The 24,777-nt window shown below is 40.2% G+C and overlaps 3 protein-coding genes across 8 annotated transcripts; 2 read left to right on the plus strand and 1 right to left on the minus strand.

Moving 5' to 3' along the window:
* Nucleotides 1-171: 171 nt before the first annotated feature.
* On the minus strand, nucleotides 172-1,857 carry defbl1 (defensin, beta-like 1). The gene is made up of 3 exons (XM_066699098.1): nucleotides 1,168-1,857; nucleotides 620-740; nucleotides 172-313 (listed from the first exon to the last, which is right to left on the minus strand). Exons 1-3 carry the CDS (start codon nucleotides 1,220-1,222, stop codon nucleotides 289-291), a joined length of 201 nt encoding a protein of 66 aa, XP_066555195.1. The 5' UTR covers nucleotides 1,223-1,857; the 3' UTR covers nucleotides 172-288.
* A 21-nt stretch (nucleotides 1,858-1,878) lies between these two features.
* Nucleotides 1,879-5,449, plus strand: lipt2 (lipoyl(octanoyl) transferase 2). Of its 2 annotated transcripts, XM_066699096.1 has the most exons (3): nucleotides 1,879-1,966; nucleotides 2,236-3,099; nucleotides 4,786-5,449. In XM_066699096.1, exons 2-3 carry the CDS (start codon nucleotides 2,643-2,645, stop codon nucleotides 5,022-5,024), a joined length of 696 nt encoding a protein of 231 aa, XP_066555193.1. In that variant the 5' UTR covers nucleotides 1,879-1,966; nucleotides 2,236-2,642; the 3' UTR covers nucleotides 5,025-5,449. The 2 variants fall into 2 exon arrangements, with proteins under 2 accessions (XP_066555193.1, XP_066555194.1); XM_066699097.1 differs by lacking the exon at nucleotides 1,879-1,966 and having other exon boundaries at nucleotides 2,225-3,099.
* Nucleotides 5,450-5,952: 503 nt separating this feature from the next.
* Nucleotides 5,953-24,777, plus strand: pgm2l1 (phosphoglucomutase 2-like 1). Of its 5 annotated transcripts, none has more exons than XM_066699099.1 (15): nucleotides 5,953-6,010; nucleotides 6,539-6,704; nucleotides 9,829-9,996; nucleotides 10,905-11,011; nucleotides 14,038-14,122; nucleotides 14,922-15,005; nucleotides 15,443-15,636; nucleotides 15,848-16,037; nucleotides 16,167-16,264; nucleotides 16,914-17,094; nucleotides 17,624-17,717; nucleotides 18,198-18,327; nucleotides 18,759-18,948; nucleotides 19,335-19,468; nucleotides 19,834-24,777. In XM_066699099.1, exons 1-15 carry the CDS (start codon nucleotides 5,958-5,960, stop codon nucleotides 19,940-19,942), a joined length of 1,983 nt encoding a protein of 660 aa, XP_066555196.1. In that variant the 5' UTR covers nucleotides 5,953-5,957; the 3' UTR covers nucleotides 19,943-24,777. The 5 variants fall into 5 exon arrangements, with proteins under 5 accessions (XP_066555196.1, XP_066555197.1, XP_066555199.1 ...); XM_066699100.1 differs by having other exon boundaries at nucleotides 19,840-24,777; XM_066699102.1 differs by having other exon boundaries at nucleotides 18,219-18,327.

The raw sequence follows: 24,777 nt of genomic DNA on the forward strand, positions 1-24,777 counted from the left end.
TTAAATGCCAAATTAAAATCCTGCTGCTTCGGGTTGTGTTGACATGGCTAGCAGAAGCTGGTTGTGATCTCTGATGCCTTAAAAAAAGGATTTGTAGAGACTATTAACTTAAAATGCCAAAGGACTGTACTGCAAAAAAATAATAATGTGAGGGACAGAGAGGGGCTAAAAGTGGGTTAAGAACAGCAGAAGAGACAGCAAGTGCCATGTTTAAAACTTAGAGAGTCACATGAGAGACTGAAGTTGACAGTAATAAAAAGCACATTGAAATCACAAGGCTCTCGGTCTTCATAGGATATGAGACACACAGCATCTGGAGAAAAAAAACAGCAGTGAGGGCAAATTTCAAATAAAGGACTGATTTGAAAAAAGTTAATAGTAATTTTTTCCTCTTGAATACATTCGATACATATTCCCAGAATCAACAGGCTTGAAGTTTGTGTCTAAATTAAATAACAAAAGAAAGACCAGGACCAGTGTAAACCCCTGTGCAGGGTAGAGTAGTGACCCAGTGCATATTGTATCTGGAAGTGACAGGAATAAATGTTAAGCAAACCTATTTATCCGATATTTATTAAAGAGAATAATAATAAAACAACAATATCAAGCATGCACTTACACAAATCCTTTAGCACAGCCGAAGGGCCCGAAGGGAAGCTCCTGGGGCAGGCAGGCGGGGCGGCAGGTACCGCTGTAGTTGGAACAGCCCCAGGGGAACCCGACCGCTCCCTGGACCTGGCCTGGCGGACAGGACGGAGGAATGGGAAAAGCAGTTTGATCTCCAGCTTCCATGATTTCTGATTAATTGTGCACACTGTCAGTTTCCCTTAGGAACATCCTTGGTGTTTTATTAGGGTCACTTCAGGTTTCTTTAAACACTTAAGGCATGCTACTGGTCAGCTGCATATAAAAACTTAAGTGAGTGATCCCACTTATTTCTACTCTCAGGTGTTGCAAGTTTAATATTTAAGCTATGCAGCAATTACATGGTGCAACTTTCTGTGTTTACCTCCGATAAAAAATGAATCTAATCTAATATATAGGTCTTTATGCAAGACAAATTGACAAAGTAAATATAATTAAAACATAACCTACGAGCACTGCGACACATTCATGTAAACTGCACTCTCTCTACACACACGTCGTTTAGGACAGTGTAAAACTCACATGTTAAGGCTATGAAAGCCAGCAGGAGAAACAGCACGACGCGCTGGCGGTTCATGTTGGTCTGAACTGGACGATCTGCTTCGTTGACAACTGTAGAGACTGATTTCTTTCAAAGCTGTACCTTCTTTTAAAAGTTTTTTCCCCACAGGAGTAAACTTATTTAAAGTAATTTAGTTATAAAGGTTAAGCAATGTAAAACAAAAATGTCCCGTCATTTAGAGACGAATGCATCACTTTGACTAATTAAATTACTCTTCTTGCAGACAGGGACGGCCTCAGTCCTGGGCACATTCATGGCAGTAGTTTTTAATATCATGGGACACTGGCTCTTACTGAACAGAATAGCCAGTGTTTAGAGAATACATTTCCCTTAATGACAAACTCGTGTTTTTTTTCTTTTTCCATGTTGGTGGAAATCTGTTGATAATGTGGATGTGAATATGCTTTTTTTTCTTTTCTTTTTTTTTTTAAACAAACGTATGTACATCGCCTGAACGTTTCCAATCTCCAGGGGACACAGACCAATTGTCTGCATTACAAAATCGTTTTGCACAGACAGCAAACTTGTATAACTAAACTATTCAATGTTAATTTTCGCTTACTTGATATGAATCTGTGAATGGTTTTAGAGCAGCAGGCGATCGCATATAACATACAAAAATAAAATAATGCATAAAAAGGGTGCATTGAGGCTGCAATGCAGACCACACGTTATTTGAACGTGTGCGTCGTGTTGTCAATAAAGTTGAGTTTGTAAATATGGCTGCGCCCTTAAAGTAGGGGGAATCGAAACAAACTGGTGAGATTGAATGTCCCTTTTTAAAGTATAGTGTTCGTTTCATTCAACATATTGAAAAGATGAATACCCTAATCTACTGCGTTTTAAATACACATCAAGCTGGAGTATAAACACACGGCAGTAACCCTGTGTTTTGAATTGACACAAGGTGGTTCGTGTGTACATTAACGGGTCGCTGGACACAAATGAGATCTCCGATACATTATATTAGTTCCCATGATCTAAAACGCAGCCGTCACCCAGGTGTAACACAGCCCTTTGTTTTCCAGGTCTGGATGATGTCGGAAGATGCAGAACTGATGCGGTTTGTGAACAGTGTTGGGGCCGCGTCCTTTCTGCTTATTATCCTGTACCACAGGATTACCACGGTGGGCAGCTTCTACGATGGCAGGCCGAAGCGCAGCTCTCATAACCAGGGACGGACACATGTGCACACTCGCTTCTCCGAGACGGACTGCAGTCTGTATATTTCCCCCCCGCTGCTGAAACGGGCAGGGAGCCCCTGAAGTGTACTGCTACATAATATATATTGTAAGCCTCGACACTCGAACCAGCAATGTTCAGATTGTTGAAACTAGTATTCTAGAATATGTGAAAAATATAAAACCACCTTCACAAAAGACAAAGGTATACTCTTTCAAAACTATAAACTACTAAATTACTAAAACTAACAATAATGACCCCGGCCAGGGCATCCGTGCAGGTGGTGAATTTGGGACGGATCTCCTATGCAAACTCCTTGCAGGTACAGCAGCAGTATGTCCGTCAGCAGCTGGACTCCCTCTCCCGGCCCCTGGGACAGGCCCCGAACACCCTGCTGCTGTGTGAGCACCCTCCCGTCTACACTGTCGGCCTCCGGCAGGCTACCTACCCCGCCGAGGAGGAGCGGAGGCTCAGGCGGCTCGGCGCCGAGTTCTTCCGGACCAACCGCGGCGGACTGGTGACCTTCCACGGGCCCGGGCAGCTGGTGTGCTACCCCGTCCTCCACCTGGGCTGCTTCAAGAAGAGCGTCCGCTGGTACGTGTGCGAGCTGGAGAGGACGGTCATCAAGCTGTGTGGCAGGTTTGGGATCAAGGCCTCCACGTCGCCGGACACGGGAGTCTGGGTGGCAGAGAACAAGATCTGTGCAATAGGTAATTGTAATAAAAGGGTCGGGGTTCGAGCTGTGTGAATGTGCCCAGTATTAGTGCACTGGAAGAGGACCACTGTCACCCAGCAACTAAAGTATGGCAAAGCTGCATACAGTTATCTCCACATGCAGCCCTCCTGCAGCCCCACATGTTTTGATATCTGAAACATATTAAATTAAAATACATTGTACGATTAGGGTATTGAAAAACAACTGGGTCTCTGGACTGGATTTTGACCAACCTTCATTCATTTATGCGTTTTATTTTATTTTTAGAATGCGCTTAGGAAGCATCTTTGTGCTTTCATTCATATTCATAATAACGATTTTAAAATGGTAAAAAAGACATGAAAGCTCTTTTTACCTTCAGTAGAATATTATGTATAAATTTCGAAAGGTTTTATTTCTGAAAATAATCATATATACTTTTTGATTTCTAGTATCAGAAATGTTATTCCCGGATAACAATGATATATTTGCAAATCATTTGACTTTAGTTTTTTGTCAGCATAGAGTGGGTTATACGTGTTCATAGTTTGATCTCAACAAACAATCAGCTCAGAAAAAAATAATAATAATTATATATATATATATATATATATCACAATCTCACCAATGTTGGGCTTTTCTATTGATATTTCTTAGGTTATACAGGAAACATGTAAACAAATGCCATTTAAAAAAAATGGCTACGACAATGTAACTAATTTATGACATGAAGTCAAATCAATTCATTAACATGTCAACAGATTCAAAAGTATATTGGACATTTTGATATCATAACATTTTAAATATATATTAATTATGCTATTTTTGAACACGATTTATATATTCTTTTAAAACTTGTAAATGGCTTCATGGCATAAACATAAATTAAAACAGAACAATAATGACCATGTTGCCATCTCATTTGTTATTTAAGGACATCCACACAGATACAATTTGCATTTAAACTACAGAAATAATGTTATAAATAAATTATAATTGAATTAAAACAGCATGACAATTTAAATGTGATGCATACACACTTACAAATACTCCTAAAAACAATAAAAGTATAAGCAAGTCACTCCAGATAATGAGTGACATTGCTAGATAACAGAAAGTGATAATTGTCCGGTATGACAAAATCGTTTTCTGGTATGACAAAATACAAGTTTTAACTTATGAATCAGGCAATTAATTAACCATTTATATAAATGTATTACTTTGACCTACAACTATTCAATGTCATCTTTCACATTTACTATACATTTAAATATATATATTATAAATGCTTTTTAAGTGTTGGCCAGAGTCTGTTGTCTGGAATGACATTGGAAGAAATCCCAATATGGGAGTTTTTTTCATGTAAAAATGAAATTTAGTCTTTGAAATATTTGTATACATTAATGCAAACACTCACACAATTATGCCCAACTATTAGATCTAAGGTTTTATATTTTTACTATGAGTTTTTTTACATTTTAGAATTTTCATTTAAGGTGTGGACAGATATCTGGTATGGCATTTTGGATGATTGGAGATGAATAGCTCCTAAAACTTTAAATACTCATGAAAAATACTCCTATCAGTGAATAAAGATAGGAGTGTTGAGACATATTATTTAGTTTTAATAATATATAAATACATGTAATATGCTTGGGACACCAAAATGCATGCATCACGTCACTGACCCATTTATTTGCAGGCATCCACTGTGGGAGATACATCACCTCGCACGGCCTGGCCCTGAACTGCAACACAGAACTGAGCTGGTTTGAACACATCGTGCCCTGTGGGATCGTGGGCAAGGGAGTCACCTCCCTCAGCCGAGAGCTGAAAAGGGAGATTACAGTAGCAGAGGCCACACAGCCTTTGCTGGAGACGTTTGCAGAACAATTCAATTGTTCTCTGACTTTTGAAAACGTCGTAGAACATAAAAAATAATAGAACATTGAGCCCTTTCTTGTGCATTATGTGTGACTGCGAATTCATCCTATAATTGTATAGATTTAATTTTGTATATATATATATTCTTCCCATCTGTCCCCATTTTCACAGATCACTACAGAATGAGATACAATGCTGCCATCTGCTGACTTCATCATATCATCATAAATGCATGTGCTAATTGTATTACAAAAAAATAAAAAATAAAAAATAAAGGTTGATCAGACAGGCACACCCTCATGAATAAAGGGAGCCGAATCAGTGGTATGGCGAAGGGCGATATAACAAGGGTGTGGTTTAGTATATTTTATTAAAACTGCATGAAATAGAACAAAGAATTTGAACTGTTGTGTTCCTTGGTTTGTGTCAGTTATTATGAACAGAGATTTTGTATAATCATAATAAAAGCTTTTTTATTATTAGTCTTATCTGTGAAATTGCAAGTTTTTAATACTTGTACACAACATTCAGGCGAATAATAATAATATTGCAAGAGAACAAGACTGCATGTTCTCAGATACTGACTAATGATATTTTTTTTCTCACAAGCCTGATAAAGATTATATTTACATATACTCATATACAGAATCACATACTATCATAACCTTGTACATAGGCCAACCTGCGTACCTACAAACTTCTAGTTTTACATAGTATTACCTATCCATTCATAACCTGAATTCTACTTATAATCAATATGACAAACTACCACTGATATGAACCTGCATACTACAATAAAAATAATACATATCCAATATCAGTCAAAAGTTCTGTCATACACAATCTATGTTAAGATAATAATAATAACTAGAATTTTAAGTATTATAATTTATTATTATTATTAAGCGCAAGGAATTCTGGGAGTCATTGTAGTTTATTCCTACACTAAAGGTCAGCTGCCGCTGAGAGAACTACATTTCCCAGAAGCCCATGACGAGAATCTGTTTCTGTCGAGACTGCGGGTACAGCGCAGTGCTAAATCGGTAGGGCTTATATAGTTGTTTAGTAGCACTGTCTGTGTCATACCTGGAAGTTAAGATTGTTTTTACTGTTCGCAGGGCCACACATCTGAAAATGCGGCAATAGGTTATACTGAGTCTGTGTGTAGATGCGTTACACAGCCGGCTGAATTGCGTTTATGTTATTATTAACTGCATGGCATAGCTACGAAAGCGTATAACTGGGTATATCTATTTCCAGCATTAGCCATCTATACAGTAACAAGTAGTGCAAAATGAATCTGGTTTATATCACTAGGCTATTGATGATGTTATAAATAAAGGCAGACAGACTTTGGTGTATGGGCGATCATCGTGTTTGCATCTTTAAAAGGTAAATTCTGTTAAGTTGCAGTGTTTTCTAAATGTATATACAAATGATGATCCACCAGCCATTAACGGTTGAAGTTTAACTGACTGACATGGCTTTTGGAGAGAGAGTTGTGTCATTATCTGTAATGCATCTTGTCTTCATCTGTTTTCGGTTAATGCATTTGCACTTAATTCCGGTAGCAATTGTTACATAACAGATAAGGAAGTATCCAGTCCACTCGGTCCACAAGGAAGTCTACTCGCGATGGGAGACTGCGGAGGAGACCTCAATGCCAACCTGCTTGGCCACACCACTGGAGATCCTCAGCTGGACAAGGCCATCTTTCAATGGATAACCTGGGATAAGGTCAGTATGTCGGCTAACTTCACACACTTCTTGGGTTGATTTGGCGAATCTAGCTATAATTAGGTCTTCATCTAGTCATATTATCTTGTCTGAGGGTGCACCGTGTTTGCATTTTTGGTTTGTTTTAATCAGCTGATAATTGAATGCTTGGGCATTTATTTAGACCTGGTCTGGCTCAGTCTTTTTGCAAGTGCTTAATTAATGGGCTAACACCTACTGGAAATGTCCCACTTACTGTCTATTTCCTTGCTAGCAGCACTTCAATCCTGAAATCGCTCCTGTTTCCAGCTGAAGTACATTCATTCATATTTCTGCTCAATCCAGAATATAACATAAGAGTCCACAATGCCAAGCTGAGACATTATTCTTATTCACTACACTCCTGAAATAGTACATAAACTTAATTTAGCTCTTTAATGAATTGATGCAATATCACTATTCAACTTCTTGTCTGTAGATTTAATAATAATAATAATTATTATTATTTAGTTTAATTACAAATCTTGAAAAGTTTGCACATTTTGTGGAAGGACCACCACTTTCTTTCTTTTTTTTTTAATATATTAAACCTTTTAAATTATTATTTTTATTTTTGAAATAGCAGCTGTAATCCTGTACTCCTCACTGCTTCCGTGACAAGAGTGTCAGTTCAGGCAGCACCAAGGTGTGAGGAATGTTTTTAATGCCCGATTCTTCTCGAGGCTCGATCTCGGCAATAAATGTCCTACCAGGAGCATTGAGGGGTTTCAGGCTCGCACCCTGGCTCAAGACTGAGGGTCACTTTCAGCTTTACTTCTCATAGTGTCTCTCTGTTACTGAGGAGCTCTATGCTTTGCAGTGGTGTTCAGACCTGGGAGCTGGCTGACCTTCTCCTTCTAAATGTCAAACCTGTTTATCAGCCAAGGAATGAAAGATACTGTCTGGCAGTCTTTGGAAGCTGTGTTTTTCAACTGGGCTGCTGTGGAATTTATAGCTCCACCTGAAACTCTATATATTTGAATCAGGAGGGGGTAAAGAAAAGTATTAATTCAGACATTTTACTGGCAATACTGCATTTCTAAACCGAATATCAAAGCGTATCAGTCTGGGTAACTCTGACACTGAGTGCAAAGAGTTCAATATTAGAATTGTAAACCATATAGATAAGAGTTACTGTGATCTCAAATCTACTCAACTAATATCATGCACAATAAGCACGAGACTTATGTCCCAGACCCAGTGTTGTCTGATACATAAGGAAGACATGTATCGTGTTATAGTTTTATTGAGACCTTCAGTTATCAGTAGCCACAGTTGGATGCCTTCTCGGTAATGCCTCGAGGCACAGAAGTCTTCTCTAATAATGTGTGCAGATTAATTTCCAGCATATTAGAGATAAAATATCCTGGTAAAGGTATTGATACTCTCCTTGCACAGCAGAGAGTTGGTCTGATAGACTTTTGTGTTAATATAGAAAAGTTAAACTTCTACAAATAAAAGTTATCAACAAAAAGTATGATTTATCTTCTTAAAAAAAAAGTTCCTGCAGTGGAGATGATGAATCCAGTTTGCACGCCTGATCTGATCATTAACATTATAATAAAGAGGAGTGAAAGGATGGACTGAGAGCTGTGTCATGCTAAAACAAAGTCAGAGGAGAGCATATCCCTGACAGAGGAAACCAGCAGAGTGACCCTTTGTTATGAGTTGCTATCCCATCTGCACTATTGTTAAATAACTCAGCCTATCAGCTCTCCACTAAAACCTCTTTGTTGTTATTAAAACTGAGGCATTGTCAGTGGGCCACAGGAGAGGCATTATCTCCGAACAACTATGCTTAACATTGGCAATATAAATGTCCTGCAGCTGATATAACTTCAGCTGAGTGTAAGGACTGTTTGTACTGTTTGGGAGTTGCTCAGATGTTAATAAACTGATGTCTTTCTTAGAACCAAAATATCTCACAATCCCAAGCTGCCTGAATTGCAGTATATTAAAGGTAACATTGCAAAACTTTGAAGAGAATGGTAATGCCTACATGTAAGCTTATAACGTGTGTAGTCTGAAGACTGTTCGTGAGAGTGTTTTGACAGAAAGAAACCATTTTGTGCTCAGATCTTGAATGCACTGTTTATTTTTATATTAAATAATTCCTTAGAGGCAATGTTAAATGAATCTCTCCTGCTGTCAGTTCAATGGGAAAATACAGAGGTTGTGTTAATTCCAAGTTGCATATACTATGTATTAGATGCACTCTCAGACAGTTCCTGAGGTCTGCCTCATGCTCATGACCACTTTAACTAATTCTTCAACTTCAGCCCAGTTTTACTATGACGTACCTCACTGAACTGCGGTGCAAAGAGTAGCCTTGCAGAGGTGTACGGCAGAACTGGGGGATTTGATCATACTTTTTACCCCAAGGGTAATCCATACCTGCAATACATCTTTATGGTTCAGCTCTCGGACATGGCAATGAAACTTTTCTAATCTGCTCAATTATGTCTGTGTGGAGCATTGGTGTGGGGGGATTGCAGTGGAAAAAGGTGACAACTGAAGGCCACTCAAGGCCACAGCTGATCTGAAGTATTTCACTGACAACACATATGCTCTTGGTCTCTTATTCGGCTGTAGCCTGTTCATTTGGGCATCCATGCCTCTTGCCCTCACTCTGTAAAGCATCATTGAAGCCTCTGAACTTTCACTTGCTCTGTGTCCGCTTACTTTAAATAGAGCTAGCAAAGCCACTGGCAGTGCTGTGCTCGATATGCCTGAGAAACGTCATGGTCCAGAACAGCTCCTTGTGCATAATTTACTCCAGGACAGCTGTAAAGAGTGTAGATGTACCCTTTAATTATTAAACAACAATGCCAATCTGTCTCCTAGGTAACCTTTTTTGTGTTAGTTTCTTTTACTTACCATTATGCCACACTGCCAGTGTCAGGAAATTAGGGACAAATGAAGGCTGCTCCAAGTTACGTGTGTTGATGACAGTGTGTGTGAGTATATGTGGGTGGATGGTATCTGCCTTAACATAAATAGGGAAGCATAAACATGACCAAACACCTTTTAGCCACAGTCATGCTTTATGATTAAAGGATTAGTATGATGACTTGGTGGCCCTGACACATGTTTACTCCTGTCGCAGAATGTGCACACTCGGGAGCAGATCGAGACGCTGCTGCGGGAGGGCCAGCTGGGCGAGTTGCGGGCACGGCTGGGATCCAGGATGGCCTTCGGGACAGCGGGGCTCAGGGCGCCCATGGGAGCTGGCTTCGCCCTCATCAATGACCTCACTGTCATCCAGTCCACACAGGTCAGACACCCACCCTGCTCTCTCTCTCCCTAGCACTGACTGAGCATCTCCCTCTGTGTGTCTGCCCTTTATGACCTTCACCCCTCATGCATCTCATGTATTACACTACATGACTGCTGCCGCTCCCTCTCATTCTCCCCTCTTGATACAGCCAGCAGGTACAGGGGCAGGTTGTGTAATTGAATATAAACATAAATGTCTTCTAAACACTAAGCAATCAGGAGTCTGTTATAATGTAAGCTTTGAAACTGGTCACACCGCTCTTTATTCTCCAGGTAATGAACAGCCCTATGCCTGCATACTGTCGAGTTAAAAGCAAGAGAGTTGTTCCTGTGTTGTGTAGATTAATCTTGATGGTTGATCACACCAGACAGGAAAATAGGTTTTGTCTGATGTTTATATGACCCAATTAGTACCAACCTAATCCCCAGTATGAAAATAAGGCTCTTAGTGCTTTTTTTTTATTTTTTACTAGCAGGTCCTCCTGGTTAGCTGGATGCAAAATGAATCCAGAGTAACATGTCCAGCTTATCAGCAGGATAAGCTGAACATCATGAGGCATAGGCAATGCTTATCAAATATGTTCATGTCTCCAAAAAAAATGGCAGTTTTTATTTCTTCCCCCACAACTATATGATATTACATTTCCTGGACAACAAAACACACCATCTTTTAACATTTAACAACAGTTACAATGTGATTTTGTACAGAAAACAAGCAAACAAACCAGATGCCGTGCAGCCCATGTCTGACTCAGTTCTCATGCCCTGTCTTATTCAGTTACATTGAACTTTCAAACAGGTCAAGTAAGAGTTTCCTGAAGATGACAACTGAGCTGTGCAATGTGGGGAGCCTTCTCGTTCCAGACTGCTGAATGTAGTGTCGGGTTTTCTCTCTTCGGGATGCAGGGCATGTACAGGTACCTGGAGAGGAGATTCCCTGACCTGGAGAGGAGAGGTGTGGTGGTAGGCTATGACACACGGGGGGCTGTGGCCAGCAGCTGCAGCAGTAAAAGGTATCGCACCTGTCTTCCCTTAATGCTGTAGCCAGCCTTTACACAGCTGAAAAATATCCATCTATACATATACCCATTGTCTTCGGGAATCTCTAACTGGTTTGTGCTTCGTGCTGCACAGGCTGTGACTAACCTCCCCAGGCCACCTGAGGCAAAGGTTGCATAATATACATTAGTGCACTTGCCATGCAGATGCACACGTAAAATTAGTGGCCAAAAAAAGGCAGCAAAAGTGTCTGGTATCTGGCCAATGAATGTGATGGAGACCATTGTTGTTATTAGTAATATTGTTATCACTATTAACATGTGGCTTTTGGGAGGCTTTTTATCCATTTGTAGCAAAGGTCTTGTTGTCATTTGTCCTTCCTTGACTTTAATCTAGGGATCAATGGGTTCTAGATTCAGCTGTTGCCAGCACTCTACCCAGGTCACCTGACACATGCACTAGGAATCTCACTGACTCGAGTTTAGGTGGTTTACTCTGCCAGATAGCATAGGGTTGTTCCTATGTTTGAAGCTTAAATATTCACGTGTTAATAATGTGCTGCTGGTTTTGACTTTCACATATCACTATACGGTTCCCCAAACTTGCTAATCACCCGTCTTGAAAATCCCTCCCATCTGTTATACTTACTGGGAATGGGATTGTGTGCTTTCTGCTTGTGCAGTGAAACACAGCTGAAACATGCGTGTTCCTAGACTGACCTAATCTGTTCAACAAGGTCAGATCATCTAACCTTGCTGCTAAAGGGCTTCCTGTTGAAGAGGAAAAGGGTTTTTAAATGCTAATCTGGTCTATTTTGTTATATGCATGACGCAGCTTGTACACACTCTGAAGGACAATGGTATTCAAAACAGATGTGCTCTATAAAGCATTCTTTGCATTTTTGGCATACCATGGAGGTGAATTCACTTACAATTGCTTGGGAAATTAATGCAATTTAAAAAACAATACATCAACAAACAAAGCAAGAAATAAACGGCTAAATCATATTTAATGAATATACGGTCTTATTAACCAAGGACTTTGACATGGAATTGTTATTTCAGCATTCAGTAGGTGCACGGCAGCTTTTGAGCTGTTAGTTATTTAATGTCCACATGTCTTTGCTGGAAAAAACTGTGGACTTGGTGTAGGTGTTTGGCAGAGTATGGACTGAAAACAGGAAACTTGGGACCAGAATTCTGAAGAGCATCATTTTTAAATTCATAACATTTGCGTTTCTTACTTTAAAGAAGTACTTACTTACTGTTTTCTAAGCTTTTGAGAATGTTTCGTTTATTAGCATATACAGTGCATCTGGAAAGTATTCACAGCGCTTCACTTTTTCCACATTTTGTTATGTTACAGCCTTATTCCAAAATGGATTAAATTAATTATTTTCCTAAAAATTTTACAAACAATACCCCCATAATGACAACGTGAAAAAAGTTTGTTTGAAATCTTTGCAAATTTATTAAAAATAAAAAACAAAAAAAGCACATGTACATAAGTATTCACAGCCTTTGCCATGACACTCAAAATTGAGCTCAGGTGCATCCTGTTTCCACTGATCATCCTTGAGATGTTTCTACAACTTGATTGGAGTCCACCTGTGGTAAATTCAGTTGATTGGACATGATTTGGAAAGGCACACACCTGTCTATATAAGGTCCCACAGTTAACAGTGCATGTCAGAGCACAAACCAAGCAATGATGTCCAAGAAATTGTCTGTAGACCGCCGAGACAGGATTGTATCGTGGCACAGATCTGGGGAAGGGTACAGAAAAATGTCTGCAGCATTGAAGGTCCCAATGAGCACAGTGGCCTGCATCATCCGTAAATGGAAGAAGTTTGGAACCACCAGGACTCTTCCTAGAGCTGGCCGCCCGGCCAAACTGAGCGATCGGGGGAAAAGGGCCTTAGTCAGGGAGGTGACCAAGAACCCGATGGTCACTCTGACAGAGCTCCAGCGTGTCTCTGTGGAGAGAGGAGAACCTTCTAGAAGAACAACCATCTCTGCAGCACTCCACCAATCAGGCCTGTATGGTAGAGTGGCCAGACGGAAGCCTCTCCTCAGTAAAAGGCACATGACAGCCTGCCTGGAGTTTGCCAAAAGGCACCTGAAGGACTCTCAGACCATGAGAAACAAAGATTCTCTTTGGCCTGAATGACAAGTGTCATGTCTGGAGGAAATCAGGCACTGCTCATCACCTAGCCAATACCATCCCTACAGTGAAGCATGGTGGTGGCAGCATCATACTGTGGGGATGTTTTTCAGCGGCAGGAACTGGGAGACTAGTCGGGATTGAGGGAAAGATGAATGCAGCAATGTACAGAGACATCCTTGATGAAAACCTGCTCCAGAGCGCTCTGGACCTCAGACTGGGGCGAAGGTTCATCTTACAACAGGACAACGACCCTAAGCACACAGCCAAGATAACAATGGAGTGGCTACAGGACAACTCTGTGAATGTCCTTGAGTGGCCCAGCCAGAGCCCAGACTTTGAACGATTGAACATCTCTGGAGAGATCTGAAAATGGCTGTGCACCGACGCTCCCCATCCAACCTGATGGAGCTTGAGAGGTCCTGCAAAGAAGAATGGGAGAAACTGCCCAAAGATAGGTGTGCCAAGCTTGTAGCATCATACTCAAAAAGACTTGAGGCTGTAATTGGTGCCAAAGGTGCTTCAACAAAGTATTGAGCAAAGGCTGTGAATACTTATGTACATGTGCTTTTTTTTGTTTTTTATTTTTAATAAATTTGCAAAGATTTCAAACTTCTTTCACGTTGTCATTATGGGGTATTATTTGTAGAATTGAGGGAAATATATTTAATCCATTTTGGAATAAGGCTGTAACATAACAAAATGTGGAAAAAGTGAAGCGCTGTGAATACTTTCCAGATGCACTGTACATGCAAATGAAATACTGTGGAATAAATAACGTTTTAATTGTTTTATATCCACCTGAAATCGTTTCTTATTCTGTTGCATTGAGATTTTTTTTCTTGGTTCATCCTCCCTATTTACCTTCTTTCCTCAGACTTGCAAAGTTGACTGCTGCAGTTTTGCTCTCCAAAGGTGTCCCTGTCTATCTATTCTCCACATATGTGCCTACCCCCTTTGTGGTAAGTCTGGATATTACTGACTTACTGACTGACAGGAACTATGTCAAAAAAGAAAATGCATTTCAAGATGTTTTCTTTGGACTGAGTCCTATGCATTAGCAGTATCAGCAAACTAACACAAAAGCATTTGGAAATGGACTTCCTTTTCTGTTGTGCCTGTTCCAATTGAATTATTTGTTTGTGTGTTGTTTGAATTTTGTTTAGAGATGTAATTGTTCACAATAGGGATTCCCATTAAAATTGATTCTGGTTTTAAACAAAGGAAATTTGCATTTATTTTACAAAGGATTTTACTTCCAAATTAATTGGCAGTCAAAGTGATTCCTTGTCTGTTCAGGGCAGCAGTGAGGCTGTTTTATACTGTGAGCATTGTCATGCTTGATTCTGACTTCTGAATTTAAAACATGAGCAGAACACAGATTTGATAATAATAATATTTTTTATTTCTTGGCAGACGCCCTTATCCACCCTATCCAGGTGATATCTTGCTCTAGATGAGTGTACCTTTGAACTCAGTCCTTCTGCACATTTTACTATGATTCCATAGGATGAGAAACAGTAATGAAAAACAGCACAAAGGTTGATTGATGTGCTTCGTTTAGTAAGATGTGGGTGACTTACAGAGAAGGCCTTCTGCTTCTGAGACCTGCTTAAAACAAATTAAAAGGAAAGCTGAAATAATCAAGGGTGTTGTGGCTCTGGATGATTAAGCTCCTGCACTTGAGCTCTGAAGAAATTACCATGTAACATTCTCATGCCTCGAGCCTGCATCTGATTTGCGACTGCTGTGTGTTTGTAGCCCTATGGAGTGAAGATACTAGGAGCAGCTGCAGGGGTGATGATCACGGCCTCGCACAACCCCAAAGAGGACAATGGATACAAGGTACAGGATGCTGAGTTGGGGTGCCTTACAGCTGAACAATGACAACGAGAGCATGTTAGAAAGATTAGTTCTGACTTAAGAAATAAATAAAATACTTTGATTTTGTTAACCTTTGAAATGGAACCCAAGATGACGTTGTGTGGCTTTTTAACAGCAATTGGGCATAATTAAGTGGTGTGGCTTAATATATTTGTTTATATGTATATCTTTTTATATAAAGAAAAAAGAATGAGGCCATTACTGGTTTGCTAAATCAGTCAAATGAGTCCTTACATCAGCGGCCCATTGAGCTTTTTCCTGAGGAGGATTTGATGCCTTCTCTGAACTGTGTAATCTCCCCAGTGTGCAGTATAGTACAGTACAGCACAGTGTGCAATGCCGGATGGCATCTCTGAGACACTTTCCAAATTCTGAAGTCATGATTGCTGTTCTTTCAGGTCTACTGGGAGAATGGAGCCCAGATCGCCTCGCCGCACGACAAGGAGATCCTGAGGTGCATAGAGGACAGCATGGAGCCCTGGACTGACTCCTGGAAGGAGAACCTAGCAGACAGCAGTGCTTTATGCAGCGACCCCCTGCAGCACGTTTGCAGGCAGTACATGGAAGACTTGAAATTACTCTGCTTTCACAGGTACGTATGCAGTGGGAGTGTCTTGGGTGGAATATTTTAATTTATTGGTCCTGATTGATGCAGCATATCCTTCCCATTTGCTGTGCAGTTCAGCTTCTGCCCTGAATGGACAAAAATGCATTCGATAAACTGCTCCATCAATGACAAATCTTTGAGATCAGTTACCCTATTCTGAATTATTTGTTTTAATTTTTTTTTTTTTTTTTTAAAGAGAAATCAATGCTGAGACGCCTATGAAGTTTGTGCACACAGCGTTCCATGGCGTTGGGCACGCCTACGTCCATCAGGCATTCCAAGTGTTCGGCTTTCCCCCCCCGATTCCCGTCCCGGAGCAGAAAGATCCTGATCCAGAATTTTCTACTGTCAGTTGCCCCAACCCTGAGGAAGGAGCGTCAGTCCTGGTGAGACGTGCAGTTATTGTAGTTATTGCTTTCTGGCCATTGACACTTCTTCAGGACTGAAGATGTCGTACGAGGTAACTCCCTATTCTTGTTTGTGTGTTTAGTAATTTTTATTGACAACTCTCCTAGAAACTCGCCCTTCGGCTGGCAGAGAAGGAGGGCGCCTCGGTGGTTCTTGCAACCGACCCGGATGCAGACCGCCTGGCTGTGGCTGAGCAGTATGAGAAGTATGTACCACTGCCCAGGTGTCTATTTTCACCTGCTCCATATTTGTGCCAGGAGCTGCAGAGGCTTTTATGAGCAGTTCCAAAACAGACTGAAATATGAAATATGTCTGTAACCGCCATAGGAAAATCCATGGAACCCAAATATGCACAGGAAGGAAAAGTTTGTTTTATAACCCCAAACCAAACCAGTATAACCCCAAATTGGGCTGCATATTGAGAAACGGGCATGTAGGTAGAGCAGAACCTGAGACTTAAACCTTCAAAATAATTGAGCCACAGATCATCTTTTAGCATTTTTTTTTTTCATGTGCATTGTTACTTCACTGTATTAAGGACATTTTAAATTGTTTAACACAGAAAAACCTTTCATCTTGTGAGGTCACTTCTTTATTCTGATTGTAAATCGCAATAATATAATCGGTTTCTCTTAGATTTGTTTCTTTCCTTCATTGTTGTACAGAAGTGCGGGTATAATTGCAGAAACATTATTTTGGAAGCTCTCTGAATTAATCCCAGTTCTGACTTCTTCAGCTTCCATTTGTGGCAGAAATATCAAGGGAAGAGAATTAGCTCACACACTGAGTCTGTCTTCATAGCCTCGATATATACAGCTATTATCAATTTATTTAGTGCTTTTCTGTCTTTGCAGGGGCCAGTGGAAGGTGTTCACGGGGAACGAGCTGGCTGCTCTGCTCGGCTGGTGGATGTTGTCCAACTGGAGGCAGCGGCACACTGACCCGGCTGACCTGGACAGAGTCTACATGCTGGCCACGACCGTGTCCTCGAAAATTCTCCAAACAATTGCAGACAAGGAAGGATTTCACTTCCAGGTAGGGGAGGAGGACAGTGCACAGGACTCTGGAGGACGTCAGTGGAGGACTAGTGGTGGTGGGGGGAGGAATGTTCATATTAGTTTCAATGGCATTGCGCTTACAAACACGAACTTCCACACCGCAAATACCATTAACACATAATTATTAGAAGTATGTTGACAATTGAATCTTGTTTATCGTTGTTATCATTCTTGTACCGAACCACCATAGTTCCTTTTTGTGTTTTTACAAATCTTTTGTCAGACTTTACATTTCAGTGTGAACTGTTTAAGTAGCTTAATTAGAGCTCACAGTGCCCTGACCTGAGGTTTATGATATTTCAGGGTAGTTTTTATCAGTCGGCCTTCGTGATTACGTGGCAGTGCACAGTGCCATTTCTCCATTAACACTTTGTTATTACGTCACTCCTAAAGTGGTTGGCTGAATTTTAGTTACAGGTAAACCTAATTGAAATTTGCTGTATGTGGTATTTTTTAACCTTCTGATTTACCCTCCCTGAGTCACTTACTGTTTTGATGTCCTCCAGGAAACCTTACCAGGCTTCAAATGGATCGGCAACATAATCAAAGAGTTGACGGACAAAGGAAAAGAAGTCCTGTTTGCATTTGAAGAGTCTATCGGTGCGTACGTATTATTATTATTATTACAGCTGAGAATAAATCAACAGTCCTTAGAGAATTATTTGAAAGTGTAAGAAAGCTCTTGACATGATGCCTGCTTTTAAGTTAAATGAAATATTTTTGGGGCTGCTGTGTGTAAAATTCCCACTTGGTGAATCCATTGAAGTAGGTTTAAATACAGCAGCACGTCAGGGAATTTTGACCTTTTATTGAGACGACTATTGAAGTACTGTCACAATGTTGTAGGTGCTCCTATTGAGGGCCTGCTGATTTTTAAATTGTATTTTAATTTTGTGGAATCTTACATTGAAAAGATTCAAATGGGACTCCTAGGGAGCTTAAGCCCTTAATCTCTGTACTTTTTTGATTTGATAATTTTAACATAACCAGGGCATGCCTTTGTAGGAACATGTGTGTAGAATGGATCTCATTCTGTGATGTTTTATTTGTTCATATTTTTCCCTGTGTGTGCGAGCACAGGTTTCATGTGTGGCACGTCAGTTCTGGACAAGGATGGAGTGAGTGCCGCTGTAGTGGTGGCAGAAATGGCTGCCTATTTGGAAACCAAGAATCTCACCATGTCACAGCAGCTGGCAAACATATACGAAATGTGAGTCATTTGATTGTTCTGGCTGACTTTATACTGGTGATGTGGGGAGGTGAGGGACAAATCGAAAGTAATGGGGGGAGTTTAATTAGATATTGAGCTGGAACCGCTACTGTGGAAAAGCAGCGCATCGATCGCACGGTAAGAAATCAATTTCTTTCGGGGAGGTTGTGTGAGGTAGTCGTAGCGGATTTGGAAGGAAAATGAGACCATGCAATATGACATTTGCAATGTTGTAGGACAAATGACTTCACGCAAGAAAACCCCCTAAAAACTAAAACAGCATTTCCCCAGTTCTTTCCTTGTTTTAATTGGGAGCAGCAGATTGCTGTGCAGCTTTCTTGTCACAAAGTGTGTGTGCTCTCAGCTGTCTTGCCTTTTTGTCTAACCTTCCTCTGCCATTCCTAACCTTGCCTTTGCCACTCTCTTTGCAGCTATGGTTTCCACATTTCCAAGACTTCCTATGTTGTCTGCCATGACCCTGCCACAGTCAAGAGAATATTCACGCGGCTTCGCAACTTTGGTGGCCAGGGGCAGTACCCCCGGGCATGCGGGGGATACGACATCACTCATGTCAGGGACGTCACCACTGGCTACGACAGCAGCCAGCACGACCACAAGAGTGTAAGTGTCTGTTGGATCTCAACACTGCCGTTGTCTTCTTTTCAATTTCGCGTACGAGCGCATTGGGTCAGATTAAACGTGTCTTCTCGGCATGTTGGGACGAGTGGCAAAGTTGTCTTTGTATCCGTTGGTCTAGGCCTGCTGTGGGTGGGCATGTGTGAGATTTGTTTTTGTTTCCAGTGTATGTGTTTCAGGGGTAATTTCAGCACAAGACAGGTGTAATGAAATTGCAAATTGCTGGACAGAAGACGGAAGCTTTCCGGGTGCACAATTAAACCTGTTTGTTAAGGGGGTGGGGGGAGGGGGACGATGACACACAATTAACATAATTTGAAAAATGCAAGCCAGAAGTCCTGCTCATAATGGCTTGTCTTGCCGTGGCTTAGGTTCTGCCCGTGACGAAGAGCAGCCAGATGATCACCTTCACGTTCCAGAATGGGATCATGGCCACGCTGAGGGCCAGCGGCACCGAGCCCAAGATCAAGCACTACGCAGAGTTCTGTGCTGCTCCAGGAAAAAGGTGTGTGTTGAACATGGACACTGCGTGCTGTGAAGTCTATGAACTATGAAGTCATAGATTTATATTTGTCCTTTAGATGATAGTGTCCTACAGGGTCTATGTCACTGCCAGCCATCACTCCCCATCCCATCCCTCAGTCAAAATGCTTATGATCTTTTATGATGATGACGATATAATGTTATTATGATGTCTTCATTTGGGTCATGCTTATTTATCCAAAGGGAATTATGAGAGCAAAACAGGCTTGAACAGAATGAGATCCTTACCCATATGTGTGTGTGTGTATATTATATATTATATTTATATATATATAAAATATATATATATACACACACACACCTTAATGTTGTTTTTTTTCTTCGAAGCTGCAGTGATGTGTCCAGCCTTAAACAGGAGCTCTGTCGGCTGACTGATGCCCTTGTGGAAGATTTCCTGGAGCCTGATAAAAACAACCTGAAGAGGCACTCCGTCTGAGAGGAGGAAGCCCTTTATAGTATTAAGTTCGCAGAAACTCCCATTTCACTACATTGCATTGCACTGCCTACAAATGTTTAAGGGAAATGTCCTGGGGATTCAATTTCTTTTTACTCCTTAGCCTTGTAAATATGTTATTAAGGAATAACTATTTTGGTTTGTTAAGAGTTATTTTAGTACATTTGTTACATGTTATAAGTATTTTGTTGTAGCAGACGGTCTGAATTTTTCTACGTCTTTAAATTATTTAATTCTCAGTTTGGTCGTTAGAAATCAGGGTTCAGTTTCATGAACCACTTGTGGTTTTGTGTTCCGTTGTAGACCCCCAGGAGAATAAACTTCCAATCTGAAGACATTCATGCTGATCTTATTATTGCTTTTATGAAAGTATAAACCAAAAGTGAAAAGAACTAAATAAATAAATGATGAGTTGTTTGGGATAGATTTAGCAGTTGCCTCTTGAGTGCAAAGAGTGCATGGAAAGAAATGTCTCATTTTGGATCACCAGGACAACTTTCTCTTAAATAAATGTTGCTTCACCAGTGTGGGCTGCGACAAGTGGTAAACATTTAGGCATCTGAGGGGTTAAAGAAATACGCTGTCAGTCTGCATTTCTGGTGGATGGCGTCTTCGCTTTGGCCGTGCGTGTTGATAGCAGGGCTGGGGGCTTGTTTTGCCAGTCTGCTCCCCTGTTCATTCCTGCAGCTCTGAATCAGTGATGTGCAAGCTTTCATTGCGCTGGCTTCCTGCTGATTATCCCTCCCCTCACCTGCTTTGTGGTTTGATTAAATCTAATCAAATAATCATGCACACCTGGCAGCTCCACAGGATTGGTTGTGCATCTTGTGAAATGCACTGATTTACTTGAACGGATGCATCTCTCTGACCTGCCCCTTGTGAGAGGCAGGGCTAAACCTATTCCTCTGTCACTTCAGAGAGTGAGCAGGTACACAGAAACTGGGAGATCATCCTTTTCATATGAGTCCTACATTGTACTTACACATGGATTTCTAACTACTTAAACTGTCCTGCAGAAGTCCAGGCCCATTCTTCACATACACCACCTTGCCACTTCTTGCACGGTGTGTGGTGTAAACAGCTACACCAACCTTTAATTAACAAATAGAAGTCTTAACAGGAGCATGAAAGGGGGAGGAGAACCTCCAGTATAACTAATTTATGTATGTGGCTCTTCTATTTATAACCCAGGCAATAGTGTAAGGTTATAGCTTCAGCTCATATGATTGGAAACACAGTGGTGGTGTCCTTTTTCTCTGCCACCATTGAGTTTGTTTTCAAAACAAGTCCTGCAACTCTCTAGGTGGCCAGAAAAAAAGTCTTCTGTAAGATCAGAACAACTTGACACAAAAGTCCAGCTGCAGAATAGTGTCAGTTATTTTGAATTTATATAACCGACACTAATCAAACCTGCCAGTCATGTACAAGGGGAAATCACTAAGGGTATTTTTTTTAACATTGATTAAAACAACAAAGATTTAAACACCATTTAAAAATAATACAATTCCACATAACAAAGGCTTATCACATGCCACACAATGTATCATTTGTATACCACTTCCGTATCAAACCCAATACTGAGCTACATTGACACCGTTGATCTGGGCTTTATATGACTGAAGGGGTCTACCCTGCTGTCTGATTGGCTGATTGCTTCTTCAATGAGAATGAAGAATCCCAGTGTATTCTCATGCCTAGACAGCAGTCAAGCCTATTTCTAATTAAGGGCAGGACAGCTCTCTCTACTATATAATCCCTGCAAGCAGGTTGTGCGGTCAATAGTGCTATTAACACAAAAAAAATAGGCCCAGGCAGGTTACATTTGAATTCGTCATTCCTGAGTCTTGCCGCCTTGTTGTGTGTTTTACCTAATTGAAAACAAAACTAACCATGTTTTAGACAACAGAAATGAAAACTGCAGCAGTGTGTAGACACTCATGGTTTAACAAGGGCCTCAGTCCTTATGAAAATACTAATACAATGCTCAATACACACGACTGAATTAAGTTTACAATCTGACACTCCAAACCAAAAAAGGAGAGGCGGATGGAGAGGAGAGGGAGAGGCTACTGCATTCATTTTGCTACATATGTCCTGCCAATACTTGTATAAGCCTTGAGGCCAGGGCTGTGCATTAAACATACACCTTTGTTCTGAATGAAAACAGTACAGCATTAACATGTACAGTGCAAACAGAAGATAGCTATACCTGACAGGTGATTCAGGATACCTTGTGTACCAATGTCTCCGGTCAAAGATTAAACGCTGCCTTTTTTGTAGGATTACTACTTTGACAGCAGGTTTCACAGACCCTGATCAATATTTGTCTATGGATTTCCCTACCTAAAATACTCTGGCTAGACCTGGACTGGTGCTGTTCTTGTTCTGTGAAACCGGCCCTGTATGTAATTTGTAATGTAAGGATGCGTGCGAGGCATTGTGGATATTCCAGAAATGATAGTTCCTGTTGCAGAGCTAGGGATCGAGGGGAAAATGCTGGAGTGGGAAGTTCTATGTGTTCTTTTCCTTTACATTGCCTTCTGCAGTCCCAGATTTACATGCTGTGAATATTTTGTCGCAATCCGAAGTCTACACATTTGTACATTCTGGAAGGTAGGGGCTGGGAATATGCACTTCCAAATAGAAATGTAAAGACTAGTTTATTGGGTCTGTCTCTGTTGCCAAGTGCCCTCCCACATGTTAGACATGAGATGAAATTTTGAAACTGATACTGTGTTCATCACGTTAAAGTAGATGTAGCCTATATTTAAAATATTTTTGAATTATATTTTTGGTAGACAATGAAGAGATAATATACATTTTAAAATTAAAATACTGGTACTTGTGTCATACCATAGTAACTGTAAGCACTTTTTTTTCCTGAACTAAATTTAATTTATTTTCTTTGTTCACTAACTTCAAAGATATGTTATTTTTTTTTACCTTTGTGCTATTACATCCTGCTAAATAACCTCATGATTGTCAACAACTTCAAAGGTTTTACCCCAGCATTGGGCGTGTTGAATTCTGTTCTTCCTGCATTGAGAATTCTACAGCAGGTTCTCTTACCAAATCAAATTAAGAAGGAAGGAAAGAAAGAAAGAAAAATCTGTTTTGAATAAAGAATTTCAGTAGTCCTTAACATACATCGGTGAATGCTCTTCCTGAGAGATGTATGAATTTAAATGAAATCTCAATTCAGTCCAATGTCAATTCACCACTAAGATTTGTTGTTTGAGCAGTCCCTGCCTGCTGTGTGAATGGAGTTGTGCAGGCAGCACGTCTCCTGCTCTGGACTTTTATGTTGGGGGAAGTGAGTTCCTTCCCAACTATAAAGCCCTCTTGGGTACATGGGGGGTGAAATAATTATTCAATAGAAGGGTGTAATAATGAGTTTTGGAGCTGCTGTAATCGTGATATTTGAGCTGAGGTTTGTAATGGACTTTGAGCAAAATTCCACAGAGGGTAGAATTTAGTAACATCTCTGTTAATGTGAAATCTCTTGTCCTGTTACCTCATCTCTGGCTTTTTATAAAATGCATATGTATTTTATTGTTATTACTGTTTAAAAACATATTTTAGTGGTGTGCATATGTAAGGTTTCTTGAAATTGTGTACAGAGCTGTTGATGTACAGTGGAGTGCTTTCTGTGCTCTGGTTTTCAGTTTACTTTGTTGTATGCTGCTTTTGTGTGTGCTTCAACTGCTTTTTTTAATTGTGCCACGGTTGACTCAGTGATTTGTTCCTCTGTTAATCTGTTGGTTCTTGTACCCAAACTTGTGTTATGCATAAGTATTGAGTTTGATAAAGATTGCTGACAGGCTTCTGACCCTCGCAGGTCAAGGAAAACTCCACAGTTGTTTCCTGTAGCGAGTAAGTTTGTTTAAATATATATATTTTAGTTTAAAATCATCGAGAGCTACCTTGTGTGAAGTTGACAGGTCGAATGCATTTAAAAATGAGATAATGGAAAGCGAACTTTGAGTTGAATTTACTTTTTGTAGTTGTGTGACAAAATCCAAAAAACACCTACTGATAGTCAAGATCTACATCCTCTTTTGTCATGAAACATATTTCACTGATTGTACACCTAGGAAATAGTACAGTGTATTAATATGTTTTGTATATCTAGCCAGTGAAACCATTTTTCAAGAAATATATTTTCACATCTACAATGTTCCACATGGTTACAAAAAATGTGATGTATATTATTGTCTTATTGATTACAAATTGAAATGAAGAACATAGGGACAGCATACAGAAAGGTATTTTGATATATACATCTTGTTATAAGCTAAACACAGGAACAGATGTCTTTCAGTTTTATGACTCTAAAGCATCTATTTTGCCACAAGTGTAAATGGCTCCTTGCCGATGGGAGTCAGCACAACACGGCCACCACAGCCAACAGATCACATACTGAAAGAAAGACAAGTAAAATATGAAATTGTGTTTATAATAAAAATGTAAGGTCATCTTCTACAACACAGCACAATTTATTCAAGAGCTTTCTCTGGCCTTAAGGGACTGAACAGCTTGTTTACATGTAAATCTGTTCCTGATTTGCACTAAGCTCTGGAGGAATAAAGTGAATGTAGCCCCGTGCTATGTGTGTGTGTGCACAGCCTATATAGATGGACACCACCAGCACAGACACATCCATGTGAGGCACATTATAAAAAAGTAATTTAATTTCTTTGTCAGAGACTTTGCACTTTTTTCTTATATTTATTTGAATGTATATATGTTGATTTGCTGCATTAATATATTTTCAATGCTGATGTTTCAACATAATAAAACACCCCTTTCTCCTTAAA

Source organism: Amia ocellicauda, chromosome 3, assembly GCF_036373705.1.
Source record: "Amia ocellicauda isolate fAmiCal2 chromosome 3, fAmiCal2.hap1, whole genome shotgun sequence".
NCBI classification, from domain to species: domain Eukaryota; kingdom Metazoa; phylum Chordata; class Actinopteri; order Amiiformes; family Amiidae; genus Amia; species Amia ocellicauda.

Excerpts from the sequence above, each read along its gene's own strand:
- defbl1 (XM_066699098.1), bottom strand. The coding sequence starts at position 1,222 with ATGAACCGCCAGCGCGTCGTGCTGTTTCTCCTGCTGGCTTTCATAGCC. Across the intron at positions 741-1,167 it reads GGCTTTCATAGCCTTAACAT|GCCAGGTCCAGGGAGCGGTC; the intron begins GTGAGTTTTACA and ends CCTGTCCGCCAG. Across the intron at positions 314-619 it reads GGCTGTGCTAAAGGATTTGT|ATGCTGTGTGTCTCATATCC; the intron begins GTAAGTGCATGC and ends TTTTTTCTCCAG.
- lipt2 (XM_066699096.1), top strand. The coding sequence starts at position 2,643 with ATGACCCCGGCCAGGGCATCCGTGCAGGTGGTGAATTTGGGACGGATC. Across the intron at positions 3,100-4,785 it reads GAACAAGATCTGTGCAATAG|GCATCCACTGTGGGAGATAC; the intron begins GTAATTGTAATA and ends ATTTATTTGCAG.
- pgm2l1 (XM_066699099.1), top strand. The coding sequence starts at position 5,958 with ATGACGAGAATCTGTTTCTGTCGAGACTGCGGGTACAGCGCAGTGCTA. Across the intron at positions 16,265-16,913 it reads GTGGCTGAGCAGTATGAGAA|GGGCCAGTGGAAGGTGTTCA; the intron begins GTATGTACCACT and ends CTGTCTTTGCAG. Across the intron at positions 19,469-19,833 it reads TGTGCTGCTCCAGGAAAAAG|CTGCAGTGATGTGTCCAGCC; the intron begins GTGTGTGTTGAA and ends TTTTCTTCGAAG.